General features: G+C 37.4%; 1 protein-coding gene across 35 annotated transcripts; it reads left to right on the plus strand.

Annotated features, from left to right (window-relative positions):
• Positions 1 to 1,047: 1,047 nt before the first annotated feature.
• Positions 1,048 to 15,396, plus strand: LOC114398269. Of its 35 annotated transcripts, none has more exons than XR_003663547.1 (10): positions 1,058 to 2,063; positions 8,293 to 8,311; positions 8,586 to 8,686; positions 8,805 to 8,882; positions 12,480 to 12,635; positions 13,715 to 13,795; positions 14,273 to 14,335; positions 14,405 to 14,479; positions 14,626 to 14,682; positions 14,847 to 15,396. XR_003663547.1 is itself a non-coding variant. In XM_028360453.1 (4 exons), exons 1-3 carry the CDS (start codon positions 1,811 to 1,813, stop codon positions 8,841 to 8,843), a joined length of 393 nt encoding a protein of 130 aa, XP_028216254.1. In that variant the 5' UTR covers positions 1,059 to 1,810; the 3' UTR covers positions 8,844 to 8,882; positions 9,567 to 9,696. The 35 variants fall into 35 exon arrangements, 8 of the variants coding, with proteins under 8 accessions (XP_028216257.1, XP_028216253.1, XP_028216254.1 ...); XR_003663544.1 differs by having other exon boundaries at positions 1,059 to 2,063; positions 8,293 to 8,347; XR_003663548.1 differs by having other exon boundaries at positions 1,059 to 2,063; positions 8,293 to 8,347; positions 8,654 to 8,686; positions 8,799 to 8,882.
• The last annotated feature ends 665 nt before the right edge of the window (positions 15,397 to 16,061 follow it).

Here is a 16,061-nt window from a genome sequence, read left to right on the forward strand (position 1 = left end):
AAAGAAAGATTTTTTTTACAAAATTCAAAATTTTTGAAAGGCATAATCAGTAGATGAGTGCGGCAACAATAAGTTTGATTTTTTTTTTTTGCCAAGATAAACCCTGGTTGAGGGTGAAAAAAGGAGTAATACAGTCTTTTTATATAATTAATTTTTTCCCTAGCCAGAAAAGTTGAATTCTCAACCTCCTATGGAAATGTTTTGGCGGATAAACGGGTAAAAACGATTTCTCAAAAAATATAATTTCTTGAGAATGTTTTTTCCTAAAAAATACATACTAAGCATAAAAAATCATGATTTATGGGAAAGTAAAACTTTCGGATAAATAATTCATTTTATGCTTTAGGAGAATTTTGGATAAAAAATAAAGTTTCCAAAATCAAGATTTATGGTAAAGTAAAATTTTTGGATAAACAAGTCCTCAGAAATATAGTTTCCTAAATCATACAAAGTAACACTTCTATCATGTAAGTAGTACTTGGATAAATAATTTCAAATTTTATAGAATTTAAATATAGGAAAGTTTAATTACTTTAATTAAAATTATTTATTTTAAAAAAAATTTATAGACATAGTATTTAAAAGTTTAATATCCATGCATGCATTGACATAGTAAAATCTTTTTTTAGAATATTCTTTTTGTATTAATTCTTTTAGATTGAATAATTAAACTCTTAAATTTAATTTCCAATAATATGAAACTTCAGAATTTAGTTTTTTATTTTAAATATTATTTGAATTTCTTTCATTTTACTTGAAAAGATCTCCTATTAAACTCCATTATTTTTAAAATTATTTGAATATTTGATAAAAATTCACCTCCAAATATAAAACTTCCATTATCTAAAAAAAATCAAAATTTAATCTAAAAAAAAGAATCACCTTAAAAAAGTGAATTCTTCTATAAAAAAAAAACACTCAAATTTCAACTTTCTCCCTCAACAAATCAAAACTTCATTCCTTTTCCTTCTGTTGACTCCTTTAAATGACCATTAAAATAACCTTTTCTTGAAACTCCCTCTTCTCATCTCTGTCTAAATCACCTATCTCCAAATTTGAAACATTTTTTTTTTATATAAAAAAACCCACATAACCCGTCTTCTTCAAGACAACAAAAACAATCAATCTTTGCTCCCTTCTTCCTCATCCTACCTTTACTCTCCTCTTCCACCTACCCCCAACAAGACATACACCAAATGAAACAAAAGTACACAACCCTAGTACTAAATGTGAGTGAGTAAATCCCAATCTTAATGGTTGTTGTCCAAGGCTCCAAGGTCCATCTCCCACACCCTTCCTCCCTCTCTCCCTCTCCCCACCCTCTCCCAACAACCTCCATCCTCTTTGAACCCTCCTCCCTTTCTCTTGCCCTCACCCACTCTGACTCCTCCCTCTCTCTCTACCCTTCCTTCTCCCCCCAAACCCTAACCCTAGCCCTAACCATCCCCTCCTCTTCCAAAACCACCCATACCCTACCTGCTCTTCCTCCTCTGTGGGTCCCACCGTCATATTTATAGTCTCCTCCCCACATAGAGCCGGCATCCTCCTTCGCCTCTACCGCCGTCGTCGCGAAACCCCTTCCTTCGCCCGTGTCACTGACGTCCGCTGCTCCCATAAAGACCTCCTCCGCTTTGAACCTAACCTTGGCGTCGTGCTCGACGCCAAGCATGGCGCCGCGGTTAGGCTCGCCGGCTCGGTAAATTACTTCGCGCTCCACGCCCCCTCAAGTAACAAGGTTTGGGTCTTTGCCGTGAAAGACGACGGCGACGGTGGTGGCGACGGCAATGACGGTGACGGTGGTGTGAGATTGATGAGGTGTGCGGTGATTGAGTGTTCAAGGCCGGTGTTTTCCGTGAGCGTTGCGTTTGGGTTTCTGATTCTCGGTGAGGAGAATGGGGTTAGGGTTTTTGGATTGAGGAGGCTCGTGAAGGGAAGGAGCGGGAAGAGGGTTGGGAATTCGAAACCGCTGAAGAATGGTGGTCGAGGAGGCGGTTTGGAGGCGGTGAACTGCAATGGTGATTTGGAAGGGAAGATGGAAAGACATGGTGGTGTTACTACTGCTGGTAGGTGAATTCAATGAGTAAAATTTACGAAATATTATGTTGAAAAGCTTTTTTTTTCTTTATTATTTTGAATTTAGTTAGAATGTACTTAGAGTTTCGAGAAATCGTAGATTGTTGTGTGTGGTAAGATTGATGATGGTGATTTCCGATTAGTTTGATGGTGTAAAAATTGTTTGTATTGGTAGTGCATGGAAATTAGTAGCTTTCTTGGGGAAATTTGAAAAGCTAATGCTGTTTTTTACTTGTTTTTGAATCTGGCCTGTTTGACATCTGATATGTTGATGCGTTTTGTAAAAATTGGTGCTTTTGTTTTTGTGCATTATTTTGTTTTTGCTTTTGTTTTTGGGAGGGGGGGCGGGGGGGGGGGGGGGGGGGGTAAAGTGAGGGCCTTGTGGAGTTATGTTCATCGAGCTGGGAATGTGTTTATGCAAATGTTCATGGGTAGAAAACAATCACGATTGTTTAGACTCTTTGATAGTTGATATACAGGTTCTGTTATTTTGGATTTTGTCTTAACTCTTAAGGTGACGTGCTGCTTGCCTTGATTCAAGTAACGGTTATTGACCTCAATTATTGTTTTTTGATAGAATTTTGGATTTTTGCTTGTCTTATTTATTTTGTTAGGTATTTTATTCATTATATCTGGCTGATGATGCTTTATTTAAGACTATGAAACATGGATGGGTCAAGGAGACTGTTATGTCATGCTAGTACATGTGCATCTGTGCCCTATCTATTATGGGTGGGAAGTAGTTTGGACATTAATATAAATATAAATTGTAGGAGTACTTCACCAGAGACTACTAGATGAAGGAAATTCAATCATCATTATACAGTCTCTTAACCCTCAAGATATGAGCAAAATAATGTCTTTGCTTTTTATCATGTTTATCTATTTGTTGTATATCAACTCCTTGTGGCCACAGTTTTTTTTTTTTTAAGGGCCTCAAATAATATATATATATATATAATCTCAAAGAAACACAGCAGCACCAGAGGTACTGCTGGTGATTGATACATCTGTGAACACACAAGTAAATAAAAAGCCCATCAAAACAAAACTGAGAAACTCAGTTACACCCTTCCCATACAAAACTGAAGAAATTCAGTTAGCCAAAATAACGCACTATATTGGACGACCAGTAGTTGAAGGAGTCACTAAAGTTTTTGTCTCTGGTTTTTAGCCAAGACCACAAAAGGAATAAGGAATCTTCCATCACTTTTGGAGGTTCGAAATTCTTGCCTTGGAATACCATAGAATTCCTATGCTGCCATATTGTAAATGTTAAAGCAATCCACCAACGACGCCACCGAGTTTGATTATTGCCAGCTCCAAAACCATCACAGAATTGAATATAATGATCTGCTGGGGATGCTGCTAAGGGACCAACCATCTTATTCCAGCTCATGGATTCCCACCATAAAACAGTAGTGACTTTACAATTGAAAAACAGGTGACCAGCCTCCTCTTGATGAGATCTACATAAAGGGCAGGTGTGGTCTGGAATGAATACATTTCTTTTTAAAAGATTGTATCTAGTGGGTAATCTGTTTTTTAGAATTCTCCAAGCAAAAACCGCAGCTCTTGGGGGTATGTTAAGTCTCCAAAACGAATTGTAGATATTTGGCTGAGGGAGATCTCTGTTGACAGAGATTAGCAGTCTGTAGGCTGACTTAGAAGAGTATATGCCCGAAGGATCTGCTGACCAGCGCAAGGAATCCTTCATTTGAGGTTGGATATGGACAGCGCTGATTAGATCCATGAATGCCACAGCTTCTGCCTGTTCATGATCAAAGAGGTTTCTTCTCCATTTTAAATCCCAGCACCATATACCATGGGATAAGCTACCCATATTGCAAATCTTACTATTCTTCTGTCTGCTGATGAGAAACATCTGATTAAACTGCTGTTCCAGGTTAGAAACAGACCCCAGCCATTTGTCCTTCCAGAAATTTACTAGACTCCCGTCCCCTACCTTCCACTCCATGTGCTGGATAATAGGGTTAAATTCAGGCTGCTTAACTAGCTTTCGGAGGTCCTTCCACCATTGAGAATGCCACGGCCTGTCTCTGCCATTAATTAGGTCTGCCCAGTCCCTGTATATGGATGATAGAGTTCGAACCCAAAGCTGATTTTGGTTAGAGGATAGATCCCATATCCATCTTCCCAACAAGGCTGCATTGAAGCTATTAATATCCTTGATCCCAAGGCCTCCAAACTCCTTGGGAAGGCAAACAGTGTCCCATTTTACCCAGGCTATTTTCTTATGATCAGGATCCCCCCCCACAGAAAGTTCCTTTGCAAGGAAATCACTCTCCGGGCCACCTTTTGGGGAATTTTGAAAAAAGACAGGAGGTATATAGGTAGAGCGGTGAGGACTGAGTTTATCAAAGTGACCTTCCTAGCCATAGATAAAAATCTCTGATTCCACTTAGACAGCTTTGATTCGAATTTTTTGATGAGAGGTTCCCACACCAGCCAACTAGAGTGCTTAGCCCCTAGAGGAATCCCCAGGTACTGAAAAGGAGTCTGCAATTAAGAAACAGAGCTGCCTCATGAACCCAATTGAGATGAGCCCCAAAAATTCCAACACTGCTTTTGGAGAAGTTAATCTTCAGCCCTGATGCCATTTCAAAGCCTCTAAGCATTGTCTTCATCACAATTACATTGTCCCAAACAGCTTCTCCCACAAAGATGGTATCATCTGCATATTGCAGAATATTTATTGGGACCTTCTGCTTCCCTACCAGGTAGCTGCTGTAAAGGCCTTTGTTCAAAGCTGTCCTCATCATACCATTCAAGCCCTCAGCCACAATGTTAAAGAGTAACGGGGCTAAAGGGTCCCCTTGCCTCAAGCCCCTTGTTGGAGCAAATTCTTTTGAGGGACTACCATTTATAAGAATGGAAATAGTAGCTGATTGATTGCAAGCCTTAATCCATCTTCTCCATTTGAGGCAAAACCCCATTCGCTCCATCATATAGTCCAAAAAGGACCATGATACAGTGTCATAGGCCTTGGCAAAATCCACCTTAAACACCAAGGCTGGCTTCTTACATCTTTTAGCTTCCTCCAATACCTCATTGAGGATTAAAATTCCATGAAGGATGTGTCTATCCTTTATGAAAGCAATTTGTCTCTCATCAATGAGGGCAGGCATTACTCTCCTTAACCTGTTAGCCAATAATTTGGCTATGATTTTATACATACACCCAATGAGGGAGATGGGCCTGTAATCATTAAAAGACTGAGGATGGCTTGTTTTTGGAATTAAAGCCAGGAAGGATGCATTACTACCCTTAGGAAAGCTACCATTAGCGTGAAACTCATCCACAAACCTCCTAAAATCCGGTTTTTGAACCCCCCAAAACTCCTTGATGAAGTTAAAATTGAAACCATCGGGCCCAGGGCATTTATCTCCACAACAACTCCACACAGCCTCCTTAATTTAAGGATCTGAAAATGGTGCAGACAATTCCTCCCTTTGAGCTAAAGTAATTGTATGAAATTGAACCCCATCCAAGGTAGGTCTATCCAATTTTTCCTCTGTGAATCTGGCATTAAAGAATTTAACAGCTTCTTGCTTAATCAAGTTTGGTTGCTGGACCCATGTATTTTCAATGAAGATACCTTGGATTGCATTATAGTGTCTTCTGAAATTGATGGATTTGTGAAAAAAGGCAGTGTTGCTGTCCCCCTCCTTGAGCCATTTAATTCTAGATTTTTGCCTCAAAATTGATTCATGAGCAAGGGAAACCTCCCACAGTTCCTGCTGAATGGATTTCATTGACTTGACTTCATCATCCCCCAAAGTTCTGACCTGGGCTATTGTATCAAAATGATGCAGCTGCTGCTTCAGGTGTTCCACTTTGTTCTTATAGCTATCCCCATACTCAAGACTCCATCTTTTTAAACTGGATTTTAGAGTCTTCAGTTTGTTTTTCAACACGATACTCCCCCAGCCAGATTGCACTTCCCCACACCACACTTGCTTAACCAAAGCTTTATATTGATTATTTTTCAACCAGCAATCCATGACTCGAAAAGGCCTGGGGCCCCAATCCATCATGTCAGTTTTCAAGAGGATTGGACAATGGTCAGAATAATCTCTATTAAGCACATGTTGAGATGAATCAGGCCATTTATTTATCCACTGAGCAGATACCAAACATCTATCAAGTCTGCTCCTTGCAGAACCATTTGGTCTACACCAGGTGTATATACTGCCAAAGCTTTTAATTTCGTGAAGGTCCATATCTGCTATCCACTCATTGAACCCAGCACTGTCATGAACACCCACAAACCTCTGGGAGGAACCAATTCTTTCATCCATACTTCTAATACTGTTGAAATCCCCCAGGAAACACCAAGCATCCGCAGGATTAGAAGCTTTTAACTGCTTCAATTGATCCCACAATTCTCTCTTCCCAGCTATGTCACACGGGGCATAGACATTTACAATGTTCAGCAGCATGTTGTTCTTAACCCATCTCCCTGTCAACAGCAGAAAATTCGTACCCTTCACCCTCCTATCTACTTCAAAGGCTAGATTATTCCACCTGCAAAGGAGACCTCCAGTAGTGTTAATTGAAGGGACAGAGTCCCAGGATACATTAGCATCTCCCCAAATAGGCTGACAAGCATCCTTAGTAACAGATTCTTTCTTTGTTTCCTGCAAGCAAACTAAATCCACCTTATGCTTTATGTTGAGCTTACGAATAGCAGCCCACTTCACCCCCCTACCCAAGCCTCTGCAGTTATATGATAGAATTATCATTAGCACAGTTGTCATGTCCCTTCTCTGCTACCATGTCAGAAGCTCTCTGCTCCATGTCAACCAAGCTTCCCATGAGTTGCTGAAAATCCCCCCCGCAGGTCAGCCCCATTTGGTTTAGAAGTTCACATTGTCTCACGATGGCTACTTCCTCTTGATTCTTTGACAATACAGAGTTATTGTGTGTGGCTAACTCCTGATGGGCTTTTTTCTTTTTGCACCACTTTCTTCTGGAATAAACCTGCAGGCCGCTGGATAACATCTGCTGTTGCTGATGGGGACTATGAATTTGTTGGGCCACGGGGGTGCAAGGCCCATTAAGGTTATGAGTCTGTTTATCAGAGAATTCAAAAGGTGGGGTGTGTGGACCGTTGGGGTGAGAAATACTCGTTGTTTTTTGGCCAGAGCTGGGGTTATCTCCCTCCTCAAAGGGACCATCTGCAGGCGCTTTGGGGGAAGAGGTGGAAACTGGCTTGGGCATTTGGGGAATTCATAGTGCTGTGTGGATAGCAGCCAAAATTGCTGCCAAATTGTGCTGCTATACCAATAAGCTGTGAAAATTCTGCCCTCTCCTTTCTTTTTTTCTTTTATAAGTAAGCCATTTTTTAGAGTTGCTTTTTATGATTTGATGCATTTTCTCCTTCAGAACCATGCTAGGATTAGAAAATAGAAATTATTTACCTTCAGCAAAACCCAGTAGCCCATCTCCCTCAATCTTCAAGCCCACATATTTTCTGTTACTTTTTCAGCTGGCCATGCTTTATCCAGCCTTGGATGGCCATTTTACAGTGTTTTCCAGCCAAGGCCAGCACTTCAGTTTGCGGCCCCTGTTCTAACATTTCTCTGCTAGTTTGTGTTCACACTTTTCAGGCCCATTCTGTCCTTTAGCTTTTGTGTTTCTGTCTTCCTCTCCCTGTTCACGGTGTTTGTGGTCTAATGTAATAGTCTTTATCAGATTGTCCAACAAAGATACCTCCCCTAAACAGCCATTAGCCAAGCACCACAAGGGGGCTAGGAAGATCATGTTATCCCACAAAAGCTGGAGCTGCTAAATGTTTAGGAAACCTTAATTATTCTTATTAGTTGATTCCATATCAGGCTATCATTATACTCACATACAAATCAACTTTTAGTCCTTTGTAACACGACATCTATGCCCTATCTATATTGCTGGCAATTGACAGTAAAGAAAAAAAACATTTAATAAAAAAATTACACTCTTTGCTAACAACTTTGTTAATTAATGGAGAACAAAACATTTTATACTTTATTCAAACTCAAAATAGTTCTACTTGTTAGAACTTAGAAGTGCCCTAGTCATAAACCCATTGAAATGGTCCCTCCGTTGTATATGTTGTACAACAAGTTTAATTTTTTCAACTTTTTTCAAATATGACAAATTGGGTTTTTATATATAATTTCTGCTAACAGTTTGTAGATATTTCTCATTGACCAGGATATAGGTGCGATACAAGGTGCTGTCCTTTGTTTAATCTCAAGATGTTTTAATGGTAAATAACTAAATATTAAGAACATACCTTTAACTGCAAGCTGTATTTTGAATTTCTTGTGATACAAATGGAATCTCTAACTAGCAGATTGGCAATCTGCTTTCATTATCTCCCTATATTTTCCAAGTGTGATCTGATGGGATCTCATGATCTGATTACTTGATTCTATACATAATAATTGTTAATCGGTTCCAATATTCCTCAGCATTTTACCTAATCTATGTTTTCCTACTTTTAGTGAAGCAGACAAATGTTAAATTAAAACATGACGACAGAGATGGAGGTTCTTGTTTTTTTGTGTTGAAGGGAAACGAGGTTAAAACAAAATCCATGACAAAGGTATCCATGTCTATAAAGGCTATTTCCATTCAGGCTGTGTCCCAGAGGATGTTTCTGATCTTGGATTCTCATGGAGATTTACATTTGCTATCCCTGTCAAATTCTGGCATAGGAGTAGATATCACTGGTAATGTCAGGCAACTACCTCGTATTATGAAAGTGTGAAGTCTTGCTGTTCTTCCTGATCTATCTACTAGTAAGTGTTTCTTTCTGTCTTGTTTTATATTTTGCTTTTCAAAATTCAATTTGTGGTTGCTTTCTTAGTGAACTATTTTATGTTGGTATTGGGCTGTTGGCAAGAACCGCTAAACATGGATTGATATTGCGTAGGATTGAGATTATTGCACTAAAATCCTTCCATTAAATGTGATGTTGATAATAATCACGTCTGTGCTGATAGCTCATAATTAGCTTGTTGATTGATTGTAATTGCACTATTAATATGGGACCAGTGTAATCCAAGAGACAAAATGTCCTCCCAATCATGCTCTTTCATCTATAAAGAAAAGACAAAGGCACTATGGGATTGGGATGCTGAATACTTAGTTCTCTTTTCTTTATATGATGCTATCGTAATTCGTAAGTATCAGATTGAATGACGTGACATTGGGATGCTTGCTTTTGCAAACTGAAGTGAGATATACTTCTCGCTTTCTCTATATATTTTTGATTTATTACTTTAGATATATTTGTTGAGAATCAGGAATTTAATGTATAATGATGTGATAGGATATGATATCTGATTTAGAGGAAACTGAACATCCTCTAATTATGTGTAATCAATACTACCTATCTATATAAACAAGCATCTGTTGTGTATTCTGCACACAGTTTCACTCAATTATCCCTCTTTATTTTCTCTCATTTTACATGGTATCAGAGTCAGGTTGAGGGAATAACGAAAACCGTCCCATATAGGTTCCCGGTGGACCTTTCTGGTCATCACACTTATTTCGACAACTTGCTTCTGCTTTTTGACGACCCTTTCTCCTTTTCCAGTGACAATTCCAGCCACTATCGGGCACCGTCACTTTTCCAGCGATCCATTGCCACCGGTGAGCCCTTTTGCTCCGCTCTTCTTCTGACGACCTTTTTCTGCATTCCAGTTGATCTTTCTGCTTGCTGCCCCTTTTCTGGCAGCCGCCGCCATTTTTTGCCAGAGCTTTGACGACCTTTTTGGCAGGTGACCCCACCATCAGCATCATTGTCCACCGATCTACATGATGGTGGTTATGGCATCTCGATTGGGCTTGCGCCTGCTCTTTTGCGCGCCAGACTTGGCTAAACAGCGCACTTCTCAGGCGCGTGGCACACCGTCTTGGGCTGCGCTTCTACTGCAGGAGTCGGCCCTCTTGTGCGAGCATAACTCAAGAGTTTTGCCTCAAATGGAGCATCCTTGCGGACACACCATTGGAGCTTGGTTCTATTTACCCTTCTTTAATTACTGTTTGGTTTGCGATTTTGGGCACTGTGCTGTCCATTTTTTTTTACGTGTTTTGCATTGTTTCAAAAAATTTATAGTCACCTATCCTATCGTCGTCTCTTTTCATTGTGTTTTCTGCTCACCACCTTTATCTCACCACTCATTTTCCGGCAAAGAACTTTCCAGTCATCTATTATGTCATTGTCCTTTTCCGGCGTGTTTCTCAGTGACTTCTCTCGCTTTGCTATCAATTTATGATGATTTCATCTCTTCAATTTGAATAGTTGGATCTCCACACTTCGTTTGAAATTTCCAAATCTTGGTTTTAAGATCAGAACTTACTTTGGATTTACTTAAGCTGATGGATGTTCCAGCTCTCTCTTCCTAGCAATATTCCCCGATTTCACCAAGATCCTTGAGTTGTCTTCAAAATATTGGTTTGAAGCTTCCAAATGTGGTTCTTAAGAAGGTCGAAACTTGCTTTGTTTTGCTTGCCATAAATTTCTTAGGCGGATAGTTATTCTAGCTCTTTGGCAATGTTATCTTTCTAGCAATATTCCCCGACTTCGCCAACATCCCTGAGTTGTCTTTCAAACATTGTTTTTTGGTGGAACTCAATTTTATGTTTTTATTTATTAGTTAGGAATTAATTTTCTTGTAAGTAGAAAATTAATTCCTAAGTAGCCTTCCAAAAAAAAATAAAATTCTTGTAAGTAGTTAAACCTTAGTATGCTTTAGCTTGGGGGGGGGGGGGGGGGGGGGAGTGTTGAGAATCAGGAATTTAATGTATAATGATGTGATAGGATATGATATCTGATTTAGAGGAAACTGAATATCCTCTAATTATGTGTAATCAATACTACCTGTCTAAATAAACAATCATCCGCTGTGCACTCTGACACACGGTTTCACTCAATTATCCCTCTTTCTTTTCTCTCATTTTACAATATTCATCATGTAATTGAGAAAATTTACATTGTATTTATACCCTACAATCCATATATGCCACCCTTGTTCACACAAGTTGCTGTGGTTGAGACTTGAGATTGGATGAGGCACAAGTACTCCGCCATTTCAAATATAATGATGGAAATGGGGGTACTTAATAGTTAATACTGATTTAGTAAAAGAGGCTATGAATATTCCTTACAATTTTGATGTACGAGTCCATTAGCTTAAACAAATGACTTTATTTTATGTTTTTTGTGTGACTGTGTGTGTGGGGGGTATTGAAGAATAATCAAATTATAATATTCCTTCTTGGGCTAATACCTTTATCAGGGTTATAAAGTGAACCAATCTACTCCAATTTTTGAATTTGTGTGAAATGTATTTGTGCATTAAAATCCAGTAGGTTATTAAAAAAAAGTTAATGTGATAAACTTGAGAGACTTGTAGCTTGACAATTGGTGAATACTGAATAGAAATTGTTACTAATTTTGATGTGTTTGTTACCATTATTAGAATATATGAAAGTATCTTATTAGTTATTATATCTTATCATATTTTAGATTTTCCTTTAGAATTACTTTCTTTGTTTCCCATTTTCTCTCATGATTGGTAAATGTATTTCCTTATCTCATGATTTGTTTCTCATTTAGTTATGATTATGATTAGTATATATAAAACTAAATAAGGGTTAGTCCTTTAGGTTCCATGAACCATCCCATCACATTGTAAATTTGTAATTCATTCAAGTCATCATCAATGCAGTGTTTCATTCTCTTTTATCTCTCTTTCTTTGTTCTCTTTCCCTATACCTGATACCATGGTTTCAACAATGCTGTTCAATTGTTTCTTGTCCAGTATGAACTGGGCACTGCTTTGCTCTTGTTTAGTTGTTCACTCTAACCTACTTGTTCTTATAAGATGTTTTGGAGTTTTTGTTGGAATATCATTGGTATAAGACGGGTTAGACACTTGGGCATTCCTATGACTTTCTTGTGTTTGTCACAGCTTTGTGGTTTCATTTCATAATTCATATTCATGTTCTGGAGATGTGTCTTTTTTATAACTTGTTTGCCTTCAAATGGGATTTAAGGATTTCCCAAGAGAACTAAAGGAGTTTGTAGGTTCACTTATTTGTGGCTGGAAATGTTGCCCTGATTTCTTGTCTACATGCTATGTGCGTGACCTTTGGTTCAGATAACAATGACAAAAGATTGGAGGATTATAAGCTTCAGAATTTCTATAGCACTTGGATAACAGAAGAATGTTAAAACTTATGGTTATTCAATTAGTCATTAGATCTAATGTATTTAAGAGAAATAAATAAAAAAAAACTCTAATTTATTCTCTTGTATAAGTCCATTATATTTTGTACTTTGTTCTCTCTGCAACTAAAATTAGTTATTATTTTGCACTTTGCAGTGTCTCAGACTATCTGGATATCAGATGGATGCCATTCTGTGCACATGTTCACTGCAATGGACATAGAAAATGCTTTGAAGGAAGCTGATGGAAATGATTGCAATGAAAAGCTTAGGGGATGTTTGGTTTGGTTGTTTTTTGTTTTCATTTTTACTGGTAATAGAAAATGGTGATGGAAATGTGTTTAGTTGGATTTTTGTTTTCATTTTCAGTGAAAATATTTTCCCAAATGAACCAAAAACTGGAAACAATAAAATCTCGTTTTCAGTTAAAATCAAGAACCTTATTTTGGATAAAATGAAAATGCGATGGCAAGGAATGTAATTTTAAGCAAATCTAAAAATACATTTCCTTTTGAAAACGTATTTTCAATGTTTTTATTTCTTGAAAGCAGAAACAAGAAGTCAAACCAAACATATTTTCAAAATTCTAATCTTTTGAAAATGAAAATAGTTTTCAGAAAATGAAAACAGGAAATGAAAATGCAAATCAAACACACCCTTATACATCTTCCAGGTTCACAAACTTCCTTTTCCATTATTGATTGAATTATTTACTGAATCAGAAATATGTAAGTTGCTGTAATTTTCTTGTTTGAGTAGCAACACAACTTCAACTAAATTTTTTTTACAGGCCAGACTAAATAAATTTATCCAAATCAAAATTTTAAGAATGTACCTTATCACTTATTCATAATAAAAAGTTAGTATATAAAGGTATTAAGTATTAGAGGAAATGATGGTGGGATTGATATAAACCTCGAGGAATGCTAACGACACTTTAACACTCTTTTTGACACTCTCTACTATTAACTATGGACTGAAATTTATTGGACATCACCAATTTTGGTGGGTCTCACTTCTCATGACTCTTGATTTAAAAGTGGGAATCACCAAAATTGGTGATTTTCAATCAATTTCAATCAATCATACAGAGAGTGTTAGAGAGAGTCTTGCTAGCATTCCTCAATAAAGCTTAGTGACATTTTATCTCATTTCACGTAATTTGGATATCAGACCACATTCCTTTTATATAAATAAATATTCGAGCTCCTGTAACTTGGAAATCATTGACTGTAGATTTTATCGAATTTTTCCACTTATTGTATAAGCTATTGACAATATGCCATTTATACTATATTTCTTTAATATAAATTAAGGATCCTATGATGCCTTTTGTGAGTTTCGTTCTCTTCACTTATGTATAATCCAAGTAACTTTTACTTTCTTTTTCAGTTATTTGAGTTCTCTTCTCCAGTGAGAAGATCCAAGATATCATTTCTCTATCTGCAGATTCCATTCTCATTCTTGATCAAGGTAATATTTACTTTTGTTTTTTTTTTTATAGACTTTTCATTAAATTCTATGCCAAGGACACTCCTACATCTTCTGCCTCCTTCCTTTGACAAATCATAATAAAGTGAAAAGGAAAGAGGGAATAAGTACTTGTGGCATGTCACTGTAAAGTCCTTGTTAAATTCTCATTATGCATCTGTTGTAATATTAGGAATTTTTATTTTATTTGGGACACTTAGAGTTTCAAAATTGTGATAGGCTGTTGTGCATGTATTTCCTACATTGTTTTCATGGGCCTAAGTTGCTTACATCTACCCTTTACCAAGGCCGCAGGATCCCAAAATGGTGGAGTGGAAGCCTTGCCATTTTATTTTAGTTCAGCTTCTAGTTCCATTCTATTAGTAATTACATATGATCTACTTTTATTGCTTCTCTTGGGTAGTTCCTGACTACATATCTTCTGCTTCTTCACCATGTAAAATTTTCCATTCTCAACAGGAAGTTTATATGCATATGCAAATTCCTGAAGCTGCTTTGATTTTTCTTTTATCTTTTTCAGTGGTAAGAATTTGCCTCATTCTTTCACTGATCTTACCCACTACAAAGTATTGATGTAAGCTTTGTTTGTAGGAAATCAATATTCCCGGTTCCCTTGATGTTCTAAAGTGTACTTGTGTGGTTCATCGATAAATTCTCTCTTTCATAGTAAGTATTTTATCAGTTATAATTAATACATTGTTACCCAAAGAGTGAGATGTTGCAAACCATGAACTATATTTTCCTTGAATTTTTCTCCTTTATTATAAATTATTTGAATAACATGGCTGGCATATCCATAATTCTTGAGTCAGGTGCTCTGGTTGCTCTTACCTTATAGTGCATTCCTAGGATACTGGAGATCATGAAAGGTATGCAAATTTTGTGATGCAACCCTCCTGGGTTCACACCTATTTTTAAACTTTTGTTGTATATGTGGTTGCCAGGGATAATATATACAGGTTCTTGATTGTTAATCAAGTTATCAATGATATAACGTGACCCGAGAATTGATGCCTTTTTTTTTCTTGTTTAGATTGCAAGTATCATTGAACTGGTAATATCCGTGGAGTTCTATATTTCTGGACCTTCGATTTTCAAAAGCTTAAAGCCACCTGTCCTGCAAAACCTGTCACAGTTAACTGCTGGAGTACATACCTCCAACAAAGATGTTGGCTGTTCATGCAACTTGCTTATGCTCATCTTCTTGATGTTGGCTGAAATCATGGTTTTCTGTCAGAGAACTCAGCAAGGTTCGATATAAAAGGCATGATCTTGGCAACTAGGTTGCTCCATTTGTTGGAATAGTGTTATTGGATTGCAATTTTCTCATTCCAACTATGTCTATGGCTGCTATTGTGTAAGTTAGTGGAGTTGGAGGCTTGTCTTGTTATTTTAGTGTTACATTTATAGCCTTGTCTTGTTCTTTAGTGTTAGGTTTATACTTTATAGCCTTGTCTTGTTATTTAGGGTTATGTTTATAGCCAATCATGTTTTGTTGTCGTCTTTACTCGACAATCTTGATGCCTTTAATGCTGTTATACCTATTAATTTTTTTGAATTTATGTTCATGTTTGATGCCTGTATGAATTCTTTGGCTGGGGTAGGTATCATTCATAACTCATAAGCCTGAAAGATAAACAGAGGAAGTCCTAAGAAAATAGGCAAAACATAGGGAAAGAAAAAGGACTAATGGATTTCCCCCATTCCATTTCTGTTGGTCATTAAATAGGGGGAAGATGATTGTAAGAGTTCAAGGTAAACTTAGCAAAAAGGCTGGAGTTAAAAAAAAGAGGTAGAAAAGTGAAATGGACAACTGTATGCTATAATTTAGATTAAGGGAAGGTTTGTTCCTATGCCATAAACAAAGATTTAGGTTGAAATCATATATTGACTTCTAACATTCAATTACCCAGTTAATGAAAGCGATTATAAACCAGTGTTCTCAAAATTGATGATGATGTTGCTGTGCGGATGTTATCCGAAAAGGGGTGCTTAATAACTACTCATGGCCATCAATCAAAACCTTGTTGCACAGGTGTCCTTGCAATTGAGAAGATAAGACAATTCACACTTAAGTGGGTATGAAAAATTTCCTTGAAAAGCAGAAAAATGAAAGAAGTGTATGGGACCCCAACTAACGGAACCTTTCTTTCTTGATACCTACTTGGCGTACACATCAGACAAAAGTGATGACTATGAAGAATTCATGGTGGGACCCTTGTAGTTCCATTATGTGAGGACTCTTGCC

This window comes from Glycine soja, chromosome 19 (genome assembly GCF_004193775.1).
Source record: "Glycine soja cultivar W05 chromosome 19, ASM419377v2, whole genome shotgun sequence".
Taxonomy (NCBI): domain Eukaryota; kingdom Viridiplantae; phylum Streptophyta; class Magnoliopsida; order Fabales; family Fabaceae; genus Glycine; species Glycine soja.

Coding starts and splice junctions, on each gene's coding strand:
- LOC114398269 (XM_028360451.1), top strand. CDS start 1,811: ATGAGGTGTGCGGTGATTGAGTGTTCAAGGCCGGTGTTTTCCGTGAGC. Junction 2,064..8,585: donor TGGTGGTGTTACTACTGCTG/GTAGGTGAATTC, acceptor TCCTACTTTTAG/TGAAGCAGACAAATGTTAAA.